Raw genomic sequence first — 15,093 nt, forward strand, 5'->3', positions numbered from 1 at the left:
TTTGCTCTTCAACCACCAGTCAAATAAGGTGCCAAGGACCACGGGTTAAGAAAGTGCCCATTTCTTGTCCGTCGAGCCTGTCCTGTGGCCTGAGTGGTTAGTCCTTGTTGTGGCTGAAGGAGGGTGAGTGGTTAAGGCGGGGGCGAGGGCGTTCGAACGGCTGCTGCCTCCGTGGCGGCAGTTCCGTGAGAACAGCGTGTGCCCTCCCGCCAGGCCCACGGGCTGTGCGAGGCCAGGGCGCAGAGGGCCCTCTGGGAGAGGCCACGGAAGGGGGGCCGACGGTCGGAATCTCCTCCCAGCTCCCGTCGTGGTTCTAAAAAGCCTCCTAAGACCATGGGATTAAACTCTGTGGCCATACCCTAAAACCAAACGCTTTGGGAGAGAAACTGGTGAAATACACAGACTTTCGTGGCCTCGGTGACTGCAGGAAAGGAGACGCGGACGTCGCTCGGTCTGCCTCGCCCCACCCAACAACCCTCCTCGCTGTAGCGCAGTTGGTGTTTATTGAAACCGCTCCCGCGTGATCACCCATCGATGGCGGCTGTTCCAGCGGCCTGGACAGAGGGGGCTCGGGCGTGCTCCCACGGGCAGAAGGCCGTGCCCACGCGGTGGAGCCCTGCCTCGGTTTCCCACGGATGCCCCGGCGGCCCCCGCGCCGGCTGGACGGAGGAGTGCGTGCTGGGGGCTGCGTTGCTCCCACCTCGGGGTCAGCGCCCGGGGCCTGGCGGGAACTGGGGCAGCTGCACCCAAACCCTGGGGGGGGCGGGCAGGCGATGGCTTTGCCGCGCACCACTCCGATCAGAACCGAATCTGGAGAGTGTGCATTTCAAAATGGTGATGAAATCGCGGCCGAAGAGGAGAAATGACAAAGGATTAACTCGAGCCCCAAGTCAAACCCTGAGTGAAGCGAAGCACAGAGCTTTGAAAACCAACAGGCCCAGAGGAGGAAAGCACAAGGCTTCCGGCGCCCGGCTGCAGCCTGCTGGCAGGGGACAGCACGTGCGTCCCCGGGACCCCGTCCCCACACGCGTTGGCCTGATTCCCTCCCGTCGGCTCCCCAACGCCCCGGCTGCCTTGCTGCCGCACCCGGCAGCCCCCAGGGGGCGCTGGTCTGGGAGCGAGCCAGGGCGGGCACAGGCCCCCGGCGCCACCCTTCCCAGAGGCCGACATCAACCCCCAGCGCACGATGGGACGACCGGCCGAGGCCTGCGAGCGACGCGCCCCCTGCAGACACTCACCGTAGAAAGTCAGCTGCCCCCTTGCGACGTTTCTCCCGCGGGAGTTCTCGGCCACGCATTCGTACAAGCCGGCGTCCTCCTGCTGGAAGTTGGGGATCTCGAGGACCCCGTCGGCCTGGTGTCGCCGGGCCTTCCGTGCCAGCGGCTTCCCGTCCCCGCGCCTCCAGCTGATGGCGGGCACTGGGCTGCGGCCAGAGTGGGGAGAGAGTGAGACGGCAGGCACTGGGCCGTCCGCGCCGCCCCCGGGGGCCCTCCCTTCCCGGCCCAGACGCGAAAGCCTGCTGGGGGCCACACTTCCCCCGCACGGCACCCACGCACGGTTTCCTCCAAGTCCCCGTCCCTGGTGTCATTAGGTCCTTAGCGTTTTCATTAAAATCAAAACATTTCCTAGCCTTGCACGATGTAATCTGTCTTTTATGCAACATCATCATGGAAATAAAAACAGACTTTCATATGTTTGTTGTGTGTTTTTTTCCCCAGGACACCTGTTTTATTCTATATCGTAAATTCGAAAACAAAACCGTCCATGCGCAAAGGTGGCAGGTGGGCGGCGGCCGTGAACTCTCTCCTGTCCCTCCGTCAGGGGTGGTCTGGCTCCTCCTCCTGGGCCCTGGCGTGTTCTTGGGCCTCCTGACCCCCGCAGCAGGGCAGCAGGGGCTGTGTCCCTTTCGAGCCTCAGGCGATGGGAAACGGCAGCCTGCGCCCTCTGTCCCCTGGATCCCCTGTCCCGGGCCGTCCCAGCTCACAGCAAGCAGCCGTCGGGAGGCGGTCTGGGGAAACTTTACTCAAAATAGCGAGCCAGGGAAAGCGGCCATCGCTGTGGTCCTCCTGCCCCCGCCAGGCACCGACCAACCCAAAGGCGTCAGGGGCAGGGCGCATCTTCAGCAGCGGGAGGAGTCACCGAGTCTGCACCCTGTGGGCGGGGCCCACCGCGGCCCCGAAGGCTGCAGCTTCGCAGTGCCCGTCGTCGTTCACTTTTGCACCCCCAGGGACACACGGAGCGGCAACCGCCAGCCTCCCGGGTCAGAACGTCACAGCACCCGCCGCGCTGCGCTCGCTGCCGCCGAATCTGGGCTCCTCGCACAGACACGGACGCAGCGCGGGGCGGGGGCCTGGCCGACGTCCGCGGCGGGGTCTTCACGTTTGACGAGCAGCGCCCCCAACTGCCCTTCCCAAGGACAGCTCAGAGCCAGCGTCCCCGCCACCGTGTGGGTGACGAGGGCGCGCTCCACAGCAGCGCCGCACGCCCGGCCGCACGGCGGACACCGGAGGAGCCCGATCTGGGACTCTCGTTTTTATTCCAGGGCCGTCCCAGGCGTGGGGAGAGGGTTTAAGTCGCACCCCGCCTCAGGTGTGTGCGGCGTGGATTTGGCTCCGTCTCTCTCCACAGGGGGCGTCTCATGGTGTCACCTTGCAGGGTGTCCAGGACCCGCTTTCGCCTTGTCCTGGGACTGGCTTTCTTTAGATGTGTATATATTTAAAATAAAAAGTGGGACCATGTTATAGCGTTTGGCAATCTGCTCTCAGACTCTTAGCGATAAATCGTGGGCGTTTTCTATGTCTGACATGTGGTGTTGCCGCTTGACTTTCATGTCTGTACAGAGTTTAATTGCACAACCACGTCACCATTTACTGAATGTGTAAGTTTTCTGGACATAAAACAGGATCAAACGGTCACTGTACTGTATTCACCGAAGTCGAGATGCTCTGCAGCTTCTACCATCATGACTCGACAATATGGACACCGAAAGGATCCTTCCATGAGAGTTGAAAATGAAATTAAGAAGGAAAGCATTCCTTGCGTGGTTGCCGGGGACACAGACCCCACGTGAACAGAGGCTGCACGCCAGTTCAGGGCTGGGCGACGCTGGGGCACACGAGGCGTGTGGGCAGGGAGTGGGCCGTGGCTTAGCCAGGGCGGGGGCTGGGTGCAGAGGCTCACGAGCATCATTAAAATGCACAGACGTCCCCAAGTTCTCATCGCAGGCGGCAGTTCTGACCGTCCATGCCACACCTTTTCTGCAGGGTTACGGGCAAAACTGTAACCGATTTTCCCTCTCCTGCGCCCTCGGCCCCAGCCACCCTGGGAGAGCTAACTGGCCCCAGGTCGGCTTAGCTAGCGACACCCCACAGGCTGGGCAGTGACGGTGTGAGCACTTTTTTGACGGCTCTGTAAAACAGAGACTCCCTGAGAGATACCAGGTCTCCTCTCCCTCCATTCAAAGCCAGAAGGAGAGACCGGTGATTTAAAAGGAAGCTCAAAGGTCGCTGGACGCACCCTCGGTGACCCGGGGCTGGGATGACGTCCGCGGTGTTCCAGGCGGTCAGCCTGGCCGCCCTCGGGGAGGCCCCTGCCTTCCCGTCACTCGGCGCTGGACAGCGAGCGCATCGCGGGTCGGAACAAGGGGACAGAGGGCGTTGCAGACCTGCCCACCCTCCCTCCTCTCCGGCCACGTCAGGGGGCGGCCCGAGCCTCCTGTGCCCCCGCCCCGGTCCCTTCTCTGTGTGGAGAGACCGCATCTGCCGAGTTACAGCGAGGAAGGCGGGTGCTGGGGTCCCCTCAGAAACCACCGCTGCCCCGGGCCAGGGCAGGCCCTCCCCTGCCCGGAGAGGGCACGCGCGGCCGGAGCGGGACCTACTTGCCCAGCGCGAAGCACTCCAGCCTGGCCGTGGCGCCTCTGGCGGTGGGGACCGTGTCTGGGAGCTGCACCTCGATTTTGGGCTCGTACTCGCCCATCACCCCTGTGAACAGAGACAAGGCGCTGAGTCTCGGAGCGGCTTTCAAACCTGTGAAGTGTCCTCTGGTTGATGCCGGCAGCCCCCCACCCCACCCCCGTCACCGTGGGCCCCAGCGTTTGAAGTGGGCCCCGCCGCCCAGCCCGGTGCGGTGGCTCCGGTCCCGGGGACGGCCGGAGGGAACGTGTCCCCGCAGCACACCATCTGCCAGTGTTGAGTCTCCGTGCGCTCAGCCGCGCTCCTCAAAAATACATTTTTTGTTTTTTGTTAGTCACGAACTCAAAAAAAAGAAAAAAATAGGAAGGGGACAAAGCCTTAGTCACCAGGAAAATCAAATACATTATGTTTTTGGAAAAACACTACAGAAAAATTTTAAATACTTAAAAAATACTTGCGTGCTTTATTATGTCTATATAAGAAAAAACATTTCCGAGTAATCAATTTGTGGCCACAAATTACTTTCTCTTTCATGTCCAAGCTAATCTGAATTAATAAAAAATTAGTACATGCAAGATAACGTCAAATGCCAGGATTTTTATTATATTTTGCAACAATGTAAAAAGGATAATAGGAACAACCTCAAAGTTACAGCCGCTTGGCCAAGGGCACGCGTACCTTGAAGGGCATAATCTCCCACTGTCCCCATCCCGAAAAATGACTCTAGAGCTGTGACCCAGTAACCCCACCCAACCAACGAAGTCCGTGGCGTATAAGGAGACACTGAGCGACTCCTCGTGGGCGCAGCCTGGACCCCTCTGGCACAGCCTCAGCACGCACGTCTCCAGTCCGCTTCTCGGCGCGGCCTCGGCTGCCTCACCCGGAGAGGACAGGGCCCGCCCCTCCCCCCTCCAGACGACCCACAGTTCGCGGCGGCAGAGGCCGCGGCAGTCCGAAGTGAGGCTGGAAGTGGAGGGTGGATGGGGACAGGTGCAACGAGAAACGCGCAGCTTCACACGTTCCGTGCAGGCGACCCTTTTGCACCTGTGGCTTCAGAGCCTGGGAGGCAGGAATGGGTCGCATCCACGTGCCAATGCCACACCGATGGCGGGCGGCACGCCCACCTGGCCGGGGTCGCTGGCAGGCGCGACTTCAGCTATGTGCGGCTGACCACGCGGGTGGTTTGCCTCCCTTCACGGGAAGGGAGGGACCTCAGACACCGCCCGTTCAGCCTCTGAGCCCGGGCCCGGGGACACGTGCTTCCACAGCTACAGAGCGACCACGCCGGCGCGGTGCCCTCGGAGACGCCTCACCGCGTCCCCACACACACTGAGGTCACAGTTCCCGCCTGTCCCTGCCTCCTTCACGCAAGGCTGTCCTCTCCGAGTGGCCACGCAGCGTGTCTTCGGTCTCACGACAGACGGGTCAGCGTCCACGGTTGCGCTCTGCTCCCCGACGCTTCTCACCGCCGCGAAGCTAGACCGGAATGCCCTGCCCCCGCGCCCGGCGCGCTCGGACACAAAACCGCCCCTCCTCTCGGCCACCCTCCGAGTCCTCTTGCACTTGCGGCCGGGCCGGCCTGCCCGTGGGCCTTGCCCCAGCGCCGGCTGCGGGACTTCTGCCAGCAGCCTGACGTGAGCTTCCTTCCACGCCTGAGCCGTGGTGCAGTGTCAGCGCGGTGCCTTGTAGGAGCTCAGGTGCTGCAGACGATGTTTGTCTGAAAGGGACGGTGCAGGAGGCACACGGGGTCAGGCGGAGTGGCCTCCGGGCTGTCTCACGTCTGCGTGTGTCGGCGACAGAGGCATCCGGTCTGTGTCTGCAGCACGGGCATGGGACACGGAACGTACTGATGGATCAGAGCTGGAAAGCAGAGTTTTCACTGCTGTCGAAAGAAAGTTCACTAATGTAGAGCTTGTCCTGATATGTTAGCCATAAAAAATGCAGAAAACGATTTTCTTTGACTGTATTATGGACGTTTTTAGGAACACCTGTGCAGTGTCCCATTTAATTTGGTTACATCTGGCATGGGCTACATTTTTACTGGACTATTTCTGTCACTTTAACTATTCTAGCCTTTGTTTGCTACATTCAATGTAAAAATCTGTGGCCCTTCTAATTTGTTTAAGAGGCAACAGACCCCTGAAACGGGAGAGCCTTTTCCAAGCCGTTGCTCTGCCCACCATGCACCTGTGAGCGTAGCTGGCGAACAGCTGCCCCGGCGGCTCAGGGCGCAACAGGCGGACAGGGCGGGCGGCTAGCGGACTCGTTCCAGAACACTCTTTACAGCTTCCAACTTGTGAAACACGGGAGACGCGGCAGAGGCCTCGCGGTGTCTGCGCCGCCCAGGCCAAGGGGCAGCGGGCGCACGGCACAGCCAGGGAGGGCGGGACACAGACCACCAGCTCAGCGGTGCCCCCTGAGACACCTGGACCTAATTTTAAACATCAAGTAAAAGAGGCCTGAGTTCATCAACATGCACAGTCACTGTGTCCTAGTCTGGAGCCAGAGAGCCGCCGTGCACTGATGGAAGCCACGGGTTCGGAATTCTATCCATCGAGGTCCTCGCGAGACCCAGCGCACTCAGCCCGTCCCGGCCCAGTAACGCCAGCCGAGTGCGTGCACCGTGCCCAGCGGTGGTGCCCAGCGTGGGCCACGCCCGGTCGTTCCCTCCCAACGAGCTTGGCGCATGGCGGTGATGTGGGCTGTGCAGGCAGCAGCTGCCGGGTGAACAGGTTGCAGGGCTGATTCCGGAGGAAGACATGGCGAGAGGTCCCTCAGGGTGTCTCAGAACCAGTGGTTCCCAACCTGTAAACCCCTGGGGGTGCGGGTTGTGTCTCTGATTCAGTAAGTGGAGCTGGTGTCCCAGGCTTTGCATTGGTAGCGAGTTCCTGGCTGATGGGAACGTGGCCTGGCCCAGTGGCAGCCTTGGGGGTTAAGTACCCCCAACCCCAGCCCCTGGCCGGACACCAACGGACACCCTGGGCTAGTCGCGGGGAGAGTGCAGGGCGCGGTGACCTACGGGGCTGTTCTGTGCACGACCTTGTGGCAGTGCCTGTCCCTTGCCAACGCTGGACAATGATTAAGGCAGGGGCTGGAGCCTGCAAGGACACAGGGTCTAACAGAGTGACTGGCGAAACGACAGGCTATGAAAGAGAAGTCAGCCGCATGCCACGCTTGTTCAGCTGCGGTTGGCAGAGGGCCGCGCCGGCGGGGCCGGGCCGTGAGGCTGCGCCCGTCGCGGCTGGGGTCTGTGCCTTTGCTAAATACAACCACGGAAGGGACTTTGACCAACTACCACAGAGTGGGGTTTTCTGCTGAAAAAAAAAGAAATCACAACAATCGTCTTATCAGAAGTTTCCACATTGGCTTCCTTGAGAAATGTGATGTATACTCCATTAATGTCAATATGAAATGTTTGGAAATATCTGATTAGTCACACACATGCCTTTGGCTGAGTTTACCATTTTCCCCTTTAAAAAAGCCTTGTTTTGTCCTGCGCTGAAGGGGACCTTGTGGGGTCAAGGCCACCGTCCAGATGACCTCTTCTGCTGCTCTCTTCCCCAGCCCCCCACCCCCGCCATGGGTTAAATCCCGCTGAATGCAAGGCCACGGCTGCCCACCCCCGCCCCCCAGGCCGGAGCAGGGGGCGGGGCGAGGAAGCGGAAGGTTGCGCCTCAGCTGTTGAACTTGGGGCTGTAACCCCACCTCAGAGCCCTGTGACATCGGAAAACAAACCCCAGGAGGGGACTCAGTCACACCGCTGCTGCTCTCTCCTCCCTTCCAATGAGGCTCCGAGACAACCTGCGCTATTCCAGAAAGCCCTGTCCTGTAAAGTGGGAGTGACAGGCTGCCTGTGTGTGCCAGGGACAGTCAGCTGCGTGTGACATCTGGGACAATTTGCTAACAGTGTCCGGTTGGGGCAAGTAGCAATGAGGTCGTCTTCTTCCAGGTGAAAGAAAGCCAACTTCCATCTTCCCTTAAGGAGGTGTCTTTATGTTCCTCCTCCTAACTAGTTCTTCATATTTAGTTGAATTAAATGCTCTCCCTCAAACTTATTATACATGTTGGTCCTAGTCCAAGTTGCTGGAGCCACAAAGAACAGGACGGTCTTCAGATATTTAAAGATATTATGTTCTCAGGGACTGGAAACGTTTTCCTGTGAAGGGACATATAGTGATGGCTTTATTTAGGTTTTGTGAGTTTCACAGTCTCCGTTAGAGCTCAACTCTGTCACTGTGGTTGAAAAGCAGCCACAGACAATATGTTTAAAAAATAAAAAAAAGCTATGTTTCAATAAAACTTTACTTACAAAAAAAAACAGCAGTGGGCTGTGTTCGGGCTTAGAGGAAATGGGGAAGACAGAAAAGTCTGGGAGAATTAGTAGAATCAACAGGCAAATTATTAGAACTAACGAGAGACGTCCGCGAGCTCGCCAGATGTGCAGTCACAAGAACGATGGCATCTGCATACATCAGCAATAACTAATTAGAGGGTGTGACTGAAAATGCGCTGCTTTTTACAATAGCAGAAAGATTACGGAGAACCTAGGAATTATCCAAAAATACTCAGCCTTTCTAGGGAGGAAAATTTTAAACTTTCTTCTCCTCCAAAGCGGGCCACGGCAGTGCTAGCCTGCAGGAGGGCCGCGCCAGCCTTGGTTGGCCCAGACGCCGCCCCCGCGGCCGGGCATCTCCTTTCCGGCCCCTCCGCCGGCCGGCCGTCCTCGGAAGGCTGGGCTGGTGGCCCAGGCCAGGTGGCCTGGCCCCCAGGCCGTGACAGGGGAACGGGCTCGCTGCAGCTTGGTGGCTCTCAGCCCGAGAGACGCTCAACTGAAGCTGCTGAGAGCCTCTGCTCTCCCCAGAACGGCCCGCCCCCACCTCCAGCATTGAGGCCCCTCCCCCGGACTAACCTTTGAGGACGCGGACCTTTGCGTCCACCGTGACAAATGCACGGCAGGTGCTTGGTGCGCACCTGTTGGTTCAATGCACAATCAGGCGGATGCCACGTCCTCCCTGTTCCAGGCTGGGCCCCCCCGCCTCCCTCTCGGACTCCAAGCCCCTCTGAGACTGTGTTTGTGGGAACTCAGTTCAACAATTTGGTAAAGGATGACACTTTAGCCCCTTCGTTAATGGGGTTTCTCTGAGACTGCAGGTTCTCAGCGGCTGCTGTCCCCTGTTTTTTTCCACACTGTCCCACAGACAAGCCCTTAGCCGATTCTTCCTAACTGCCCAGCTGAATGACCGTCTAAGGCTTCCGGTGCCCGTGGACCGAGGCGGAGTGGGCTGTGCTGGAGGTTGAAGGCGACTGCCAAGTTATATAAGCTCGTCAAGCCTCCAGAAGAGCTGTCTCCATTAAGACCCTATTAAATCAGGTAGGCAATGCCCGTTTGGCAAAGTATCTCACGTCCTACAGTCATTTAGATGTTCTTCTTATGAAACATGATTTACGCCTCCAGATCCTCCAGTGTGATGTTGTTAGAGAATTAAAAACAAGACAGAATTGCTATGGCAAAAGCCACACAAAAGTTGCAGTTAGTAGTGAGAGTAAAATAAAGCAAAGTGTTTTTGTATAAGGTCTACTTCCTAGGCAATAGGAAATTGTGCCTGGGCGAAGCGCACGGCTCCGCCTCTGCTGGGCAGCAGCTTCCCCCTTGTCGTCTAAATGCCAGGTCATCGGTAGAAGGTTGTGGGTCAAGTTTACAATCAAAAGGAGACCCTCCTCATGAGGGCGTGTTTGATCCGACCACTGGGTTCATGGCCTACGTTAAAAATGCAGCTGATCTGGCCTGGCCGCGGGGCTCAGTGGGTGGGAGTGTTGTCGCCTACAGCAAAAGGCCGCCGGTTTGATCCCCGGTCAGGGCACGTGCCTGAGACACTGTGACCTGGGCGACCTTCAGGGATCAAAGGGGTCGTTTCCCGCTTGACTCCCCTTGCACTTACCTGTCCACCATAGTCACTAAATTCCAGAAACCGCGGAGTGGTACTTTCATTGATCGTACGTCACAGAGCCTGTTTAACAGGACTATCATCTTTGCGTTGCAGTCCGTCCTTGGTCTGTGCTCCCCTCTCTCTCCCCTCCGGGCCAGAGCTACTCAAGCCGCCTATTCTGTGCTGCGTGGCCGAGTCGGAGCGCCCATTTCACGTGCTCCGGCCGGAGAGCGGAAGACACCGCAGATTTCCTCTGTGCGACTCTCGTGGAAACGGAGAACAAATGGGCGTTCGTTGCTAAAGAATGAGGTCCTCGGTCAACCACTTTTGTGACAAAACATCCCAACACAAAGCATGTGTCACCTCCGTGAAGATGTACTAGACACATCGAAATAAACCTCGGAGCCGAGGCGAACGCAGAGGCGTGGCCAAGTGGCGGCGCGGGGTGGCCCGGGGGTCCCGCGGCCCCGCGGCCGTCCTGTCTGAGGCAGCTCGCAGTGCGCTGGCTACACAGAGCGCCGGAACGAGGGCACCGCGGGGCGATCGCCGTGGCGCCCCTGCCTCACGGGCAGAGGCCTGGAATTGGGCGGGCTGTCTTTTTAAATGAGTCCATACAAAATGCCCGCGGAGCACGTCTTTCAGAAAAGCGCCTTCCTCCGCGGGTTTGGGGAGGGAGCAGCACCAGCAGCTGGCAGAGCCGGGCCCTTGCCTCCCTTGCCCCATTTTTGTCCCGCGGCACTCAGCTCCATCGCGCGGTAGGGAGCGTGTGCCGCACGGCCTGCCCGGGTCCTGGGCTGGATGAGAGCTCTGCGTGGCCTGACCCCTGCCCCTGGGCGTGGGGCGGGCTGACAGGGACACGCGCACACACCGGCCGAACCCTCTGCTGGAGACAGGGACGAGCAGCCACCAAACTGAGCCTTTCTGTTGCCACGGGAGGAGGCATCCTTTCAGCCCTACAAACAATGCCCAGTGCAAGAGCCGTGTGTGCCCCTCACAAACCGGGTTAGCGCAAGCGTGTCCATAAGCGGCGCTCCGGAAGCCCGGTGCTGTTCCGGAAGCCTGTGTGCCTTCCCCGCGTTCTCCCCACCCCCTCCCAGCCCGGGTGGCGCGGGCCCGGGCAGCCGGCCTGGAAGCCGCCTCCAGACTCCGTCCACGCGTCTCGCCTCGCCCTCCAAGCTGCCACTGTCTCCTGGCTGGGGGACCGCCCCCATCTTCTGGTTGGACTCCAGCATCCACTCTCACTTTTTAAAGGCCGACACCATGCCTGGCCAAGCAATGTTTTAAAAACATACGCCCCTCTCCTGCATGAACTCGCCCAAAGGCTTCACGTGGCACTTGAAGTAAAATCCAGTCTTCTCTCTGCAGCTTCTGACCTGGCTCCAACCTCGACGCTGACCGCCCTGCGCCCTGCGCCCCGGCCACGGCGCTCCGACCGTCTGCGCACGCGCCCTGCGCTCGCTGCACTGCTCGGCCGGGGCTGGATCCAGGCCTCGGGGCCTTGGCGGGGGGGTGGGGGGGCGTGAGCTCGCCCTCCCGGGCTCCTCGCTCTGACCTCCTCGGGGCCGACTGCTCGCCATTCAGGTCCTGTTCTCCTGTCACTGCGCTGGGCGCTGGTCTTCAGGATCCTAAATCCGGACGGCACCTGGACAACTGGGCACTTCCTCCTGGACACCCAGGACTCAGTCACGTAATTTCCCAGCAACGATTAGTGACCCCATCGACCAGCCTCCCGTTCCCTTCTGCCCGCTCCGCGAGTTAAGTGGGGGAGAAGGAAGAGACAGATTCCCCTGTTCTTTATATTCGCCCGAACCCACACTCCATTCCTGCGAGATTAGCAATGAGATTTCTAATTCGTTTTCCAAAACGGATCCGTGGGCTTATTTCTTACGCAAGTGGAGAGGCTGTGGGTGCCGAAGGTAGAAAGCTTTACGCTTCCCCTACGTTTCACTTTGACCCTCAAGGTCTGTGCATCAGCCTCTAACCTCCCTGCCCAACTCGGGGTCACAGAGAGCACACCGGCAAAACCCCTTTGAAAACTCACCATCAGTTCTCAGGGTCAGCGGTGTGGGGGGGCCCAGGACCTTGTGGTTTGTCACTGTATTCGTCACCACACAGGTGTAATTCCCGACGTCAGACGTTTCCACTTTGGCGATGTACAGATTCCCCGTCTCCTGGGAAACGAAGCGGCGGTTATCCTGGTAGGAAGGGTATTCGTTGAAGATCCAGGCGTAGCTCAGCTCTGAAAGCAGAAGGGACCACCGTTACCAATGCGGCTTTTGGGACTGGCCCCGCGCTGCGCTCGTGAAAGGAATGGCCAGGTGGACGTTCACGCTGCTGCCCACGGGTTCCACTCCAGCCTGCGGGTCAGAAACAGGAGGTGACTGCGGCCCTCCTCCTCCCTCAGTCAGTCCCGCTTTATTTCTGGGGAACGAGAGGGCACGCGGGGAGCCAGGCAAGAGGCCCGATGTCTGTACGTCAGGGAAGAGCAGGCACCGTTTGGAAGGCACGAGCCAAGCACCACACAGTGCTCGCCGAGCCAGGCCCGGCGTAGACCCAGGCCGCCTGCCATCCTGAGACACGGGGCTGGGCCACGCAGGACGACGGCCTTCCCCTCGTGGACAATACCCGTGACAGCACATCCGCGCGCCTGCCGCGTACCCGCACAGCACTTTGTGGTTTCCAACACGCTGCGTAGTTCCTGTTAACTGGGAAATTTCGGCACAGAGAAATAAAGGGACTGGTCTCATCGTTCCTGCCTAGGGTCGGAGTGAATTCTCAAGTCTCAATTCGGCCTCCTCCCTCTTACTCAGGGCAAATGCCTACGCTCCTCTTACTTGTGAGTTTCAATCCTTTTTCCATCATGTTAGGGAGATGGTGGTTTAAAATTGCAGCAGATACTCGCTAAACGCACGTTAACCGAAACATGCATAGGCTGGTCCTGTACATGTAAATCTGAATTTTTGAACGTTAGGTGAAAAAAATATTACATCCATAAGGGAGTGACTATAAAGTGACAATTCAAGAGCGACCTTTTTGCAAACACTATTCAACCCAGGACGCCCAGGGGTGGGTGTTGCCGGCCCTGCGTGGCTCTGACTTGGTGAAGAAGTGGGCGGGTGTGGTGTGAACCCGCGGGGCGCCCGGGCTCCCCATCTCAGAGAGGAGCCCCACGTGCAGGAGGGAGGTGACCGGCGGCCATGGGACTCTGTCACCAAGGACAGGGGCTGCCCGGGTCCGGCACTCCACGGCCCCGCGCCCAGCAGGGTGGGCTCCGGCTCTGTGCACGGCTGAGGAGGAGCTCGCCCACCGGCCTGTTTCATTTTCAAAAGTGGCTCTGCGGCCGGAGGGAGAGCCTCGCGCCGCACGGGGCCCTGCGCTCAGGCCTGGCTGGCCACACGCCGCCAGGCTTCAGCCGGACGCCGGCTCATGTCTGAGCGCCTGCGGCGTCCTCGGGGAACGGCTGAAGGCCCACTCAGCGCTGGACACGGACGCTGACTGCTCCGGAGGGCACTTCTCTCACTGCAGCCTCAGCGAGGCCCGGCTGGAGCCGGCCTCAGCAACAGCGACGGCAGGGCCTTTGTCGCCCGCTGTGTACAGACCAGGACGGGGCCAGGCCACCCGCAGCCGCTCGTGGCTCGCTGGACGCGCCCTCCCCACGCAGCACGCGAGAGGGGACCGCCGCCCACCTCAGAGCAGCTACGCACGCCCTTCACGCCTGTGTGTGCGGGAGCTTCCCACGCCGAGGGCGAGAGGCTGCTCCGCGCAAAGGCCCGGCTTCCCAGCGCGCTCTGACCTCCGGGAGAAACTAGCGCCCGGGGAAGGGAGGCCCCGGGGCCGGGTGGGGGAAGTGCTGTCTCCGGCGGCAGGTTTCCCACAAAAACAGGAGATTTCATCCAGCAGCACAGCCCTCCCGACGCGTCCCGTGGGCTTCGGGCACCCCAAGCCGCCCGAGCCTCTCCGCTCTGTCCCGGCGCAGCGAGGACACCGCCCACCCCGAAGGAGCTGCCCGTGAACTTGAAGAAGTAATTGGCGTCTCCAGAGTCACAGGGTCCAAGTTCGAAGGCTGTCCGCCGGCGCAGTAGTGGTCAGCCCGCACCTCCTCCGGGACCCACGCGTATGAAACCCTGTCCGTATCTGTTTCCTAAAGACATTGTTCAGAACTGTTGCTCGCGGCCCCCGGCCGGCCGGGGCCTTCTGCATTTTGTGGGAGAAAGCAGGGTTAGTAACTAGAAGGCTGTTGGCACTACACCTATCAGAAAAACTCATCTGCTTTGTTATTTTTCTAATCTAAATTAAAAACAAAAAGACCAGAAGCCCAGAATTCTGGCCTGCGTTGCAGAAGGCAGGCCTGTTAAATGCGCACTTTCGACCACTAAATCCGTCGACGGGGACAACCGCCACGGGACTCTGGCCCGCGGGGAATAAACGTGCGCGTCACCGCTCCGAGGCACGAGGCGACCGAGTCGTTCAAAGTGCGCCAATTTTTAGAAGTATCGAATAAAAAACACATACTCAATTAACATGCTGTTTAACCTATTTAAAAATAAGTTAATTATTCTGGCGTCACTGCCGCTATGACTGAAGCGACTTTGTGGCCTCGTGGGACGTGCAAACGACCGCGAGCTCACCCTGCGGCTTCTCCTCAGCCGCGCTCCCTGGAATATCTTTTCCCTGTTACCCAAGTTCTCCCCTGACCCCCCACCCAGCCACATTGAAAAGGGTTACAGAATGAAAGGACTTGGAGGAGCGCTGGATTAGCCCAGTTTAACAGAGTTTTAAATTTCTCCTTTCAGAACTTGCAAGAGACTGTTAATGTGCCGACGACCCTGGAGTCCCTCAGAGCTCGTTTAGACAAAGGTATTGCATCACGGGGTCCTCCGACCCCACCCTCTTTAAACACACGCTGGTTTTCTAAGCCTTTATTAACAGGTCACAACACTGAGGGTGGGAAATCCTGATCTAATAATGCAATGACTGCAAGAAACAGGCAGTATAATAGGAAGATCATGACCTACATTGCTTTGGTTGGGGGGAAGAGCATTAAGTAACATTAAACTCCAGAAAACAACAAAATATTAAATAGGTGTTGTAATAAGTTTCCCAAATTGTGATAATAATTGGACGCGGTAACCGTCTGCCACACTGTAGATAGAGAATAAGCAACGGCTGCCAAGGACAGTCTCCAGTGGTCGGCACCAAGGACGGAGACGAACCGCCGTTGGACACCGTGACCTTCGCGCGTGCTGGGGGCCCTG

At 59.0% G+C, this 15,093-nt stretch overlaps 1 protein-coding gene across 1 annotated transcript in view; it reads right to left on the reverse strand.

Annotated features, from left to right (window-relative positions):
- The window catches only part of LOC129087769 (contactin-4-like), a 268,769-nt gene that overhangs the window by 100,232 nt on the left and 153,444 nt on the right, over positions 1–15,093 (reverse strand). The window contains exons 5-7 of the mRNA XM_054594798.1: positions 11,880–12,077; positions 3,878–3,980; positions 1,239–1,423 (exon numbers count right to left, since the gene is read on the reverse strand). Of these exons, the coding sequence (XP_054450773.1) occupies positions 1,239–1,423; positions 3,878–3,980; positions 11,880–12,077 (486 nt within the window). The remainder of the gene's footprint in view (positions 1–1,238; positions 1,424–3,877; positions 3,981–11,879; positions 12,078–15,093) is intronic.

The sequence above is a fragment of the Pteronotus mesoamericanus genome, unplaced genomic scaffold, assembly GCF_021234165.1.
Source record: "Pteronotus mesoamericanus isolate MK-2021 breed Mesoamerican mustached bat unplaced genomic scaffold, CSHL_Meso_final scaffold_533, whole genome shotgun sequence".
In the NCBI taxonomy this organism is placed as follows: Eukaryota; Metazoa; Chordata; class Mammalia; order Chiroptera; family Mormoopidae; genus Pteronotus; species Pteronotus mesoamericanus.